Source organism: Phacochoerus africanus, chromosome 1, assembly GCF_016906955.1.
Source record: "Phacochoerus africanus isolate WHEZ1 chromosome 1, ROS_Pafr_v1, whole genome shotgun sequence".
NCBI lineage: Eukaryota > Metazoa > Chordata > Mammalia > Artiodactyla > Suidae > Phacochoerus > Phacochoerus africanus.
Genome location: NC_062544.1, coordinates 46,489,007 through 46,501,272, shown reverse-complemented (window position 1 = coordinate 46,501,272; position 12,266 = coordinate 46,489,007). Strand labels below are relative to the sequence as shown.

At 40.6% G+C, this 12,266-nt stretch overlaps 1 protein-coding gene across 2 annotated transcripts in view; it reads right to left on the bottom strand.

Annotated features, from left to right (window-relative positions):
* The window catches only part of ARL15 (ADP ribosylation factor like GTPase 15), a 446,735-nt gene that overhangs the window by 394,382 nt on the left and 40,087 nt on the right, over positions 1 to 12,266 (bottom strand). The window contains exon 2 of one of the 2 annotated variants that reach the window (XM_047762220.1): positions 10,441 to 10,497. The exons of the other annotated variant lie outside the window; for it this stretch is intronic. Within the exon in view, the coding sequence (XP_047618176.1) occupies positions 10,441 to 10,497 (57 nt within the window). The remainder of the gene's footprint in view (positions 1 to 10,440; positions 10,498 to 12,266) is intronic. 2 annotated transcript variants of the gene reach the window in all.

Below are 12,266 nucleotides of genomic sequence, written 5' to 3'. Positions count from 1 at the left end.
GGTAGTTGAAATGTCCCAGTTAACATATCATTATCACTGTTATCCAAACAAGATTAGAGAGCCTTAAAATATAATGGAGCCAATGTTGTTTAAAAATTTTTCCACCCCTACAGCAGTGACAGAAGAAAGGGGAGGGGCATTTTTAAACGATCAAGACTGAAGGGAAATGGGAGCATTTTAATCATAGGGGAGGGGCATTTTTAAACGATCAAGACTGAAGGGAAATGGGAGCATTTTAATCATAGAGTATAAACTACTAAGATGAATGTATGCTTCCTAGCCCATTGTCCACAAACCTATGGGCCCCACAGAGAAAGGAAACAGGAAAGTGGACCAAGGCATGTAATGAACCAATGGGCCAAAGGGTAAAACAGCAATCCTCTCTAGTTGGAGGACTTCCAAAATTACATCCCTCCATCCATCTGACAAATATTTATCACTGAATGCTTACTTCGGATCAGGCAGTGCTCTGAGCAACAGGGCTAGTGCAGCGAATCAGAGACCGTGGCTGTCGCCTTGCAAATCTCCAATTCTAACACTTGCCTTTAGACTCTAAGAATATACTTCCAACACATGAACTGCACCCAAGGATAGGGTGCTGTGTTTAGATTAATAGTTTAAGAAGTTAACACCTATTGTATTGCACATCCAACTCACATACCTAAAGCCACGGTCATCTTCTTGGCTCCCCAAATATTCCGTCTATCTGGTCCCTGTATCAGGTAAAGGCATCACCATCCACTCAGCATTACCTGGCCACTATCAAGTCATGTTTAAACTTCAACTTGTTGTAATTATCCACAAATTATTTACAAATAAGACTGTCAATCTCTTAGATAAAAAGCTAAGTATCAGAGATCTGAAAAACATTATTCATTTTGTTAAACAAGTTCCTCTTAACTCTTAACATTTTGTTTTTATCCTTTTCTTCTATAATAATGTTTTTTCTGTAACCACAAACTTAAGGTATTTTTATGCTTAAAAATCTTTCACTGATCACAATCATGCTTCCCTGCAAATGAACTATGTGTGTAATTGATACCTTATATATCAACCACAGGTCTTAAATGTTTAAAAACGTTTTTCTTGGGAGTTCCCGTGGTGGCTCAGCAACAACAAATCCAACTAGTATCTATGAGGACATGGGTTTGATCCTTGCCCCACTCAGTGGGTTAAGGCTCCAGTGTTGCCATGAGCTGTGATGTAGGTCACAGACATGGCTCAGATCCTATGTTGCTGTGGATGTGGTGTAGGCCAGCAGCTGCAGCTCTGACTTGACCCCTAGCCTGGGAACTTTCATATGCCAGACATGCAGCCCCAAAAGGCAGTAAGTTAATTAATTTAACATGCTGTTGCTAAAAAGTACTGACATCTGACCATGCCGGATTACCGTAAAAGTTTAATTTGTGAACAGCTCGGTAAATGCCAAGTGCAATAAAGCAAAGCACAATAAAAATAAATAAAACTTTTTCTTACAGATTGAGTTTATTATTACTATCCACAACTGATGAGAAACAAATATGTAACAAGTGTTGATAAAGTCATAGTAATATAACAAGCACAAGTTTCAGGGAATTCCCTTTACGGTTCAGGGGTTAACAAACCTAAGTAGGATCCAGGAAGACACACCCTCACTCAGTGGGTTAAGGATCCAGCGTTGCTGTGAGCTGTGGTGTAGATCACAGAAGTAATTTGGATTTGGTATTGCTGTGGCACAGGCCAGCAGCTGTAGCTCCAAATGGACCCCTAGCCTGGGAACTTCCTTTTGCTGCAGATGTGGCCCTAAAAAAATAAATAGAAGATAAAAAAAAAAAATTTGCAAATACATTTTTTAATGAGATGGCTAGACACTATACAGAGAGGATATTTACAGAATATAGAGGATGATTCCTTATTGCTAAAATGAGATATGGTTCAATATCAATTCTGTTTTTAATGTTTTTATATATAGATATAAGCCCTGGGAAACCTGTTCTTATTCACAAGCAGATTGGAATAGAAGATTTGTGACACTGATATCACCTGATTCTTGCAACTTCTTAAGTGCATGCCAAAAATCATACTGTGACTTATCAAAGTTATTTTTAGTGACTAGCTGACAATTTGAGTATACCTGCCTTTTCAACTTGGTTTAGAGCAAAGAAGAGATTATGACTGAACTGGTCATATTAGAGTTCTTCACTTTCTCAACACCAACACCATATTTTGAATTTTTCTTGTTTCATGCCCTGGAGGTTTCTATACCTAAGGGCAATGCATCATAAAAAGACTCACAAGTGAGAGCTGTAGCCATAAAAGGGGAGGTGATAAGAGAATTTATGTAGGTGGACACTAATTTCCTTAACAAATATCTCAATGCTGACACATCTCTTGGAATGTCTTTGTGTATCCCAGAGGCATCTATGACCAATTCCAACACACTGATTGCAGCTCTGGTCATTCGTTCACTCATTCCACAAATTTCTGAGTACCTGCAACATATCAGACTCTACCTTCAACTGCACAATAGCCGCACCCAAAGAAGCACCTGGTATAGAATGTATTGTTTATTAACACTGTAACCCAAATGAAGGGAAATGCTAAGTTTCCATCTGGATCAAAATATTCCAAGTCTAAAACATTGTGAAACTTCAGCAAGCCATAGTGAATTTAGATAGTCCCTTGCCTGACCTCACAATATGCTACAAAGATACAATGAAAAGATACAATGTCTTAAGTACATAAAGGATACTACAACCTTGAAACAGGATATATAGAGCCTGTGAATTTGGGGTAAATCCAGAAAATACCAGCCTCAGATTTAGGTTAATTATGCACTTTAAAATATACAGATCCATCACCAATGATGAGATAAACTGGCATCACACACCCCTGATAAGATGCACTAAGGACACGATGTCACCTCCATAATATTCCTGCCAAAAATGTTTAACATGAATCTAATGATGAAACCGTTACACAGATCTAAACTCAAAGAAGTTCTGCAAGATGACTGATCAGGCCCTAAAAATGTCGCTGAATAAAAGACAAAAAAGAAAAAGGCTGATAAACTCTTCTAAATTCAGCAAATTCACATTGAACACCTACTGCCTGGAAGGTAGTCAAGTGTGCTGGCTAAGGGTTTAGAATGCAGCACAAATCTACTCAAATTCTAGCTCTAAATCTTGTCTCCACCATATGGAAAAGACACTTAACCACTCTATGCCCCAGCTACCTCTCTATTAAAAGTGAGAATAATGGCACTGCTTTCTTCACAAGATCGTACAGAGTTCAGTGAATTCACCTGTAAAGGCCTTACCACACTTAGTAGGTGCTCAATGAATGTCTGTAATGATAATGATGAGGATGGTAAATAGAGAAACAGAATGACATGGTCACCACCAGTCCTGGCATGGCCACTGGATGGGCTGTTGCTCCAGTCACCGAGAAAACAAGCACAGGTGAGCAGGTTTAGAAGCAGAAAGAGTTAAGATCAGTCTGGGCCAGACTCAGCATGAAGCGGAAAGAGAGTTAAGATCAGTCTGGGCCACACTAGCAGAGCGTGCTGGAGTCACAAAGGTCTGCAGCAGACAAGTCTTGATGGTGAAAGGGAACAGATACATTCTACATTCCCCAGAACAAAACACCTCAACCAAACAGATTGTATCTTAGTTGCTTTAGGGTTCTAATTTCAAAAGATTTAAAAAAAAAAAAAAAAAAGCAATTCTGCCAATCTCACACATTTCATGGTGTAAATCTCTTACTATATAAATAGAAGGTAGGATGGGTATTTATGGCTCTCAACAAGTTCATTAAATCTCCAAGTTTAAATATCCCTGCCAGGAACATTACCAAGATATTAGCCAGGTATTCTTGCTCTACCTGAGATTATTTTATTAAAAAAAGCAAGTAATCATAAACTTTTACTCCCTAGATTATAAAACATAACCTTCCACTTACATCCTCCAAAATAAAATTGTCAAAAATGTAAACTACATGTGCATATGTGTCTGGGCAAAAAACATACATGGTGATATTTTGTCAATAAAATACTAGGTTTGGAGAATTCCCTGGTGGCTCAGGAGATTAAAAATTCAGCCATTATCACTGCTGTGGCTCGGGTACCATCTCTGTCCCAGAAACTTCTGCGTGCCACAAGCACAGCCAAAACACAACAAACGAATAAAAAAAAAAAAAACCTAGACAAAAAACAAAACAAACCTAGATTTCATCTTGGCCCCAAAAGCCTGTCATCCATCCAACCAGAAGTTGGACTTGTCACAAACACAAAATCACTCTTGCTGGTCCACTCTGTACTCATTCAACATGAGCGCTAACAATGGCTTCGGCAACACTGGCTTTTCACCACACCTTCCTCAATTGGCCCTGTCTGAAGCTGAAGGACAGGTCAATCTGCTTTTGCTTATTTCCTCATGAGACAGCAAATTGTACTCCAGTGTCCACTCTCTCTCCATTAGGAACAGAACCCCCAGAGTCTTGGCTCCTTACCAAAGCCATTTCCAAGCCTCCTCTGCAGTGACGTGGTCACATGACTCAACTTCTGGGACTTGGGAGATGAGAGGAAGTGTCATGTGCAATTTCCAGGGCACGCCCGTCAATGGAACTGTTTGGCCTCCATTTCCTCTTTCCCCCAAACTAACATATACAAGAGTGGTGAGCTGTCTTCAACCTGCACGTGAGCACAATAATCCACGCAATGGAAGAACATGCCAGGAGGAGCTTCAGTTCCTCAAAGACTCTTGAAGCAAAGGGACAGACTCCAAACTGACTACCAGCTTCCAATCTGATATGAAATGAAATGAAAGCTTACTCTATTTAAGCCGCTGTTATTTTGTTCTTTATTAAAATAGCCACACCAATAACTTAATTCATTTCTGGTCCATTAAATTCTACAACGATGCTGAATTTCTTCAATTGCAGTGTGCCTCCCTTTGTCTTGGAGCTTTTTGTTTCTGTATCATGACTGCAGACATCTCAGCATCCCATACAATCTACATAAATATTTAAGCTGGAGTCTTCAAGGAGCACAGTAAACAGGTACAGTCAACTCTACTCCTCCCCACATGGTCATATATTAAACCTGTTAATCTGTTTTGTCTTGTTGGCTGCACCCATTGCATGAGGAACTTCCCAGGCCTGGGATCAAACCCAAGGCATAGCAGTGAAAACACCAGATCCTTAACCCACTGGGCCACAAGGGAACTCCTTAAATTTGTTCTTTAGTTTGTTTCCAGGGCCAGTATTTGCAGAAGCCATATGCAGGACTGCCAGTCTCACACATATTTAACCTTGGTGTTTTAAAAGACAACATCCTAAACCCGGCATCAGGACTTGCCTACTTTGATTTCCTTCCCTCCAGAAATGATGACAGATATTACTGCATCCTCTATACTTTCTTCTTTGGTGCCTGTGGTAGGCCTAAGAACATTTCTCTTCCCCTCCACCACAGGATTTCCATGTCCTAATGCCCAAAACCTGTGACGACGTTACCTTACAGGGCAAAAGGAGGCTTCATTGACATGATTAAGGGCAACGTAATTAAGGGGGTCTTGAGATAGGAAGGTCAGCCTGGATTATACAAGTGTGCCAAATTTAATCACCACAGCCCTTATAAAGGGACAGTCAGGAGAATTATACCTGTCAGCGACAGAGGTGATGACGGAAACAGACATAACATATAAAGTGCAAGCTGAAGTGATGCCATTGCTGGGAGGAAGCCATGTACCAAAGCACAGAGGCAGACCCAAGAAGCCCCAAAAGGTAAGGACCAGATTCTCCTCCAGAAAGAAGACAGCACTTCATACTCTAAAAACTCAAAGGTTAGGGTAGGATTTGTTCAGATGTAAAAAGCTAGATTAAAATAATCAATTTGAATGATATAAAATATTACTAAATAGCATTATTAGTAATATGCAATTATTTTGCCTTTTATTGTAATAACAAAGGAAGCACTCCCTGCCCCCTCCTTAAAAACAAAAAAAAAAAAAAAAAAACCTCACAGAAGTTGAATATGAGCATTGTGGCAGGTACAAGCAAATGTTAAGAGTTGGATAAAAGGATAATCAGTACCTACTGCTGAGCGAATCTTTACCTCAGGATGAATCTAGATGCCATGTTTACTGTACTGTTCTAGAGGATGAATGTTTTCTCTGCTGCTACAACAGCATTTGATACTTTCCACAAAGTCAAGGGAAGAATTTAAAAGCATTCTAAAGCTCTTATCACTAACCAAAATAGCTAACCATTCATGCTATTTTATTGCTAAAATTTCATTCAAATCTCATTCATCACTAGATTGAATTTTAGTTCATGCAGGCCTTGGGTACAGAGAGGCAACCATCAGCCAGTGGGGTCCGTGTGCTTCCAACAGGACGATCCCAGAGGGAACAAGATTAACTGACCCAGCTTCTTTCGCTTCAGCCTCTGAGCTTTCAGTTCTGACTAAAGGGGTTCACACTCCAACAAGCAAAGTGGTTAGATGCTCAAGTCATCAGGCCAACCCTTTCCCTGCTGCTAGCCACCACCAGCTGGCTATCCACCATTGCACTTCTGGTGCTAATAACAGTTCCAGTTCTCAATGCAGAGAAGGCTGCAGGTCCCTCTGAGGGCATATTACCCTGATGTTCCAAAGGAAGTCCTAGGCTATGCCCTAGCACGCCCTCTAGCCCAGAGTTAATCCACATTTGACTGCAGAAGGTTCATTTCAAGATCACATTCTCAAGTATGGCCCATTGCCATTGTTCAAATTCCGTAACGTCACAGACCCACAACTGCAACGTAAACTCTTGGCCTGGACTGACTTCCCCTTCTTCCTCCTGACCAGGACCCAATGAATGTTATGTAATACCCCAAACAGTCTGGATTCACATAACAGGGCCTCTTTTGTTTCAAAAACTAAATTACCTCTTTGTAAGACATCGCGGTACCACATCAGCGAGAACACACACTATCCTGTGCTATCCACCATTGCACAGGCAAGAGTTATCTGCTCAGAGCAGATGCTTGGTCTAAAGACCTCTTACTGCTTTGCTGTTTCAATTCATTCTAGGGTCTGGGAGCCATTGTAACTCCATTGTTGATAGTGCACAAGTTTCTCTCTCTGTGCCTTTTAAGTTCCCTGCCTCGAACACTGACGTAGGACTTGTTTTCTTCAGCTCCCCAAGTCAAGGCCCTCTAAAATGGGCATCATGTCCTTTCAACATCCAGAGAAAGCTCTATCCCCGCCAAACCCTGGAGAGACAAGTGGATGGTGTATTTCTTTGTTGTCTGAGTGATGGTTTTATGAAACTTCTTCATGCTTAAGGTGCAGTATGCATTCATCTTCATACAACATACTTTTACACCTTGCAAGTTTTCAGCATGTCTGTCCTGTACATGCTCCACTTTCTTGTTAGCTCATTTCAGATTATGGAAACCAAAGACCTAAGAACTATGTCTTTCCTCTCAGTTTTTAAGTGCTTAATCATAGCTGTGACTTGGCAACGTTTGCAGCACACAGAAATCAAGTCAGGTCAACTAACACCGTTATCAGTCACTGCACAGACTCACCCACAATCTTTAGTTTCCTTGTTTACTTTGTTTCACCTAAAACTTAGCATTTCTTTTCAACAGGTGCTAAGTTTTCCATGTTCATTTATGTTCTTTATTTACAATTTACAAGATTTTTCCCCCTCCCTGTTTTAGTCTGCTTGGGCCGCCATAACAAATTATCGTTGAATGGTGGCTCCAACAACCGAAAGTCCTCACAGTTCTAGAAGGAAAATGTCTGAGACTAGGGTGCCAGCACGGTAGGATTCTGGTGAGAGCTCTTTTCCTGGCTTACAGAAGGCTGCCTTCCCAATTTGCAGCACAGCGAGATAGAGCAAACTCCGACGTTTCTTCTAAAGGCTAAGCCCATTACAAGGACCCCACTCTCAAGACTATCTCCCAAAGGCCCTGTCTCCAAATACCATCACATTGGTGGGCAGGGCTTTAAGAGGCAATCTGGGTGGGAGGGCAACTCATTCCACAGCACTCCCCTTGTAGGGACAATTTTCACCTGCCTCAGAATTAGCCCACAGCGAGAGCTGAGAGCTGCTTCATTACATAAGCAGACTGAGCACATGCATGATCGCAGGCCCAGGCGAAGCGCTAGGTAATCAAGAATGACTAAGCACAATTCCTGGCATCAACAGTTCCACTATTCTCAGGTTCTAGTTGTAAATACACTATTGCGTTGACTCCCTGTGGGGCCCATGCTCAGATCCCCATCTACCGAAGTACAGTTGACAGCCTCCAGCTGCCACAACGGCAGGCAGGGCAGGTCTACCACGTCGCTGTCATTCCTGCTGAGGCTGTGCTTCTGCTGGGCTGCTGCCAGCCAGTGCTGCCGGGAAATGCGGAGGTCCTGGGGTCAGGCCTTTCCTGCCGATAAGGGGACTCCTCAAAAAGGTGGCTTTGCTCCAGGAGGTCCCGTCAGCCCATGCAAGACTTTCTCAGAAGCTCGCTGCCGTCTAAAGCTCTTCCTCCCTAGTCATCCTCCTTCCCACTCGTTTATAGGAGCTGCGGTCTGCCCTGAAGACTCCCTGTACCTTCTCCTGTTCCCTCCCCCTTCATCCTGAATGACATTTCTCTAATGGATCTCTTCCCATCTGGTGTCCGCTTCCCAGAGGACCCCAAAAAAACACACCGACAAAGTCACTTCACATAAAAGAACAGAACACATGCCTAGCGCCCAAGTAGCCTATTCATCTAAGCGGGGATAGGTAAAACCTAGGTTTATTTTGAGATTGCAAATATCATATACAAAATCTAACCTCTTAAGGGAAAATGTAAAATACATAAAAAGATACTCACTGAGAGAAGCGACTAGAACAAGAAGTGAGAGAAGCAATCAAGAAAATCTGTTTCTTTTTAAGTTTAAACTAAGATGAAACTGCACACTCTGCTCACACTCCTATAACTAGATAGCTGTGGCACATTTACCACGTGTCAGCTGCTGTGCACAGCACTGTGGCAGATACAAGGAGCCCCTGGACCTCAGGAAATTACAATTGGTGGTCCTATCATTTACCCAGAACTCTTGCTTCATTCATTGTAAACAATTTCTTCAGACTTCTGATGCACACATATTCGTATTCCTCTGCACAAGGTCAATGGAAAAAAATAAGTCACCTAAGTCTTTTTAAATCCTTGACAGAAAATAATAATGGTCTTCCAAAGTAAGCAGGACTCGTATTTCCTGTTCACTCTCAGAATCCTGTTCATTCTCGGAATCCCCTCCCTAGGCCTTCAAAGGGAAAATATCAAGATACTTTGTCACCAAATTTTAAGATTAGAAAAGCCCTTTAATGGTCATCTATACAGACACAATCCCGTTATTTCTCAATTAAGAAATGGGCTCAGGGCACTTGAGTCAAACTGACAGACTCAACGTTAAAAAAAAAAAAAAAATCCCAAAACACATTAACATTTTCTACATTTTTGTGTCATGAAATGTACAAAAAACTGTACAAAGCAAATATGCTGTTTAAGGAATAACTATAAAGCCAATACCCTATGCCCACCAACTGACTTAAGAAGCAGAATATTACTAAAATCTTTAAAGCTTTTTCCATCCCTTCAGTCTCTTGGAGCAGAGCAGAATTTCTCAGCCTCGGCACTGCTGACATTCTGGGCCAGATAGTTCTATAAATGCTCACCCAGTGTATTGCAGGATGTTTAGTAGCACCCCTGGCCTTGGCCCAGCAGATGCCAGTACAGTAGCATTTGCACCACCATCCTCAGTAGCATTAACTGAAAATGTCTTCAGACGTTGGTAATATAGCCCCTGGATGGAAGAACCATCATCTATTGAGGATGGCTGCCATAAAGGTAACCACATCTGAATTTTTCCTTTTTTTTTTTGTAGTTTATCTACCAATATATGTAACCTCAAAACAACATAGTGCTGGTTTAACAGTTTTTGACCTCTGTAGAAATAAGATCATACTGCATGTATTTTCCTGCAGCTTATTTTTATTCAACATCATGATTGTAATATAGCCACGGTATGTTATATAGTTGTAATTCATATATATTATTTTTAATTTGCATGTGTTTGCTGCTATATGGTATCCTACGAAATGCATTAAATTCCACAATGTATCAATCCCATCTATTACCAATGGACACTTGCAGTATTTCTAATATTCTGCTTTTATGAATACCTCTGTTAGGAACTTTCCCTGCACAGGTCTTCTTAGAATTACACAATTTCTCTTAAGTACACACCTAGGAGTAGATTTACTTGGGTCACAGAATATGCTGGCATTCTAACTATTATTTCCAAAATAGTTGTAAAAATGTACACTCCCCAGCAGCAGTGCAGGACAATTCCCACAGCTCCACGCACTCTCCAGTACTCAGTTCTCCACTTATATTTTCATGACATTTGCTATTGCAAAAATATCCATTGCTTACCGTGTAAATGCCAATTCTACAAACAGCAAATGAGATCTGGATACATTCAGACATTCTCTACAAGATTAAGAATAAAAGATTACAAGTTTGTTCCATAGAACGGATTTCTCCCCCCTTAATCTTGGTTCTCTCAAGAAAATCTTAGTTCTCTCAAGAAAATCTGTTGTCTTCGGACATCTGCTTAATAAGCAAGTGGCTCAATTTTTTCCTTCTCTCCAGTTTTTCTAGGCCAGCTCAAATAAGACAGGGATAACATGTGTAGCAGAGTGTTTTATCATGGGCTATAAAGCAGATACTTCAATCTCCAATTCAAAAGCATAATTTCAAGAATGTGATTTATTGTACTGGTTTGATTTCACTTCTTTAAATCCTGCTCTAATACCTAACTTTTAATGATTAATACTTTGACTGCTACAAGTTGTTTTATAAGCACTTTTAGTTCAATTCTTACTAGATCATTTATGTCTACAATGCTCACGGAAAAGTAAACTTTTTAAAGGAACACCTCGTGGTTATATGCTACAAGTTGTGAATGGGCTGAATTTAGGAGACCGAGACAGTAACAGAACTCAAATTAGAGTTCACAACTTCCCATTCCCAAAGCAAGTTTAGACTCCTAAAACTCATGTCCACTCACAAAACCATACATACCAAGCAAGAGTATTGATTTATTATCTTTTCTTTAACTGGAAGGATATTTTTAGTACATTAAATTGATATGTAGTCAAACAACCCTAAGTTTATACAGTCCAACATTGTTATTATGGCTTATTGCTGGCAAGCTAAAGCTTCTCCATAAAGTTTATAAAGCCCCAAATCTCAGCAATCATGGTTGTATCTGTTGTGCCAAAGTAGGGGAGACATGAGATCCCAGCTTCCCATAGCAGCCAAAAGGCTTCCGAAGAGGTGCTCCTTCTGAAGGCCAAGAAGTCATATTAAACTGATTCTGCAAAATGATCCAGCCTCTTCAGATATCCATAGGAAATGAATTCTGTGTGAGTAAAGAAACTGGTAAGGAAAATATGAAAAGCCAAGGCTATGTTGCATGGATATTCAAAATGAAAACTGCAGCAAAGGAAAAATCAAACACGTAAAACAATTTGTTGGGTGAAGTGCATAAACTCTAAACTTTCAAAAAGTTCCACACACTCATGGGTGTCAATATTCAAATGAATGGCTAATCATTTAATATTTGGGATCATTTCTATTATTAAGATATCATCATTGTCATAACACTACTGGGTTTATTTTGAATAAACTACAGTGTCACTGACAGTCTCACAGCTGAAAGACCGAGTATCATTACCTTCCCCAACATTTATTTTCCTTTCTACCTTTGGAAGTTACCCCAATTTTTACTTTCGTACAACATGAATGGGAATTCCCTGGTGGCCTAGCAGTTAAGGATCAGGCATGTCAGTGCTGTGGCACAGGTTCAATCCCTAACCTGTGAACTTCTGCATTTCTGCATACTACAAACAGGGCAACAACAACAACAAAAAAGTATTTAACAAGTCTTTCAATAAGCTGGAAAGGTTATTTTCCCCAAGTGAAAAGTTCACTATCTTACTTTATGCCACCTGGAACAGGAGTCTACTCCCCAGCGTTTCTTGGAACTAGGGATTGTCATGTGACCAAGTTCTCTGTAGATGTATCAAGTGAATGATGCAGAAAGGGAACTGACTCTGAGAGACCCTTTTTGCTCTGTCTTTCCTAACTCTTTCTCCAGTCTGCAACTGAGACTTCATATAGCCCCAAGCCTGACCTTGGATTGGGAGGGCCGCCCCAAGAATGGTGGGCACAGGAAGTAGAATCTGAGGATGAGT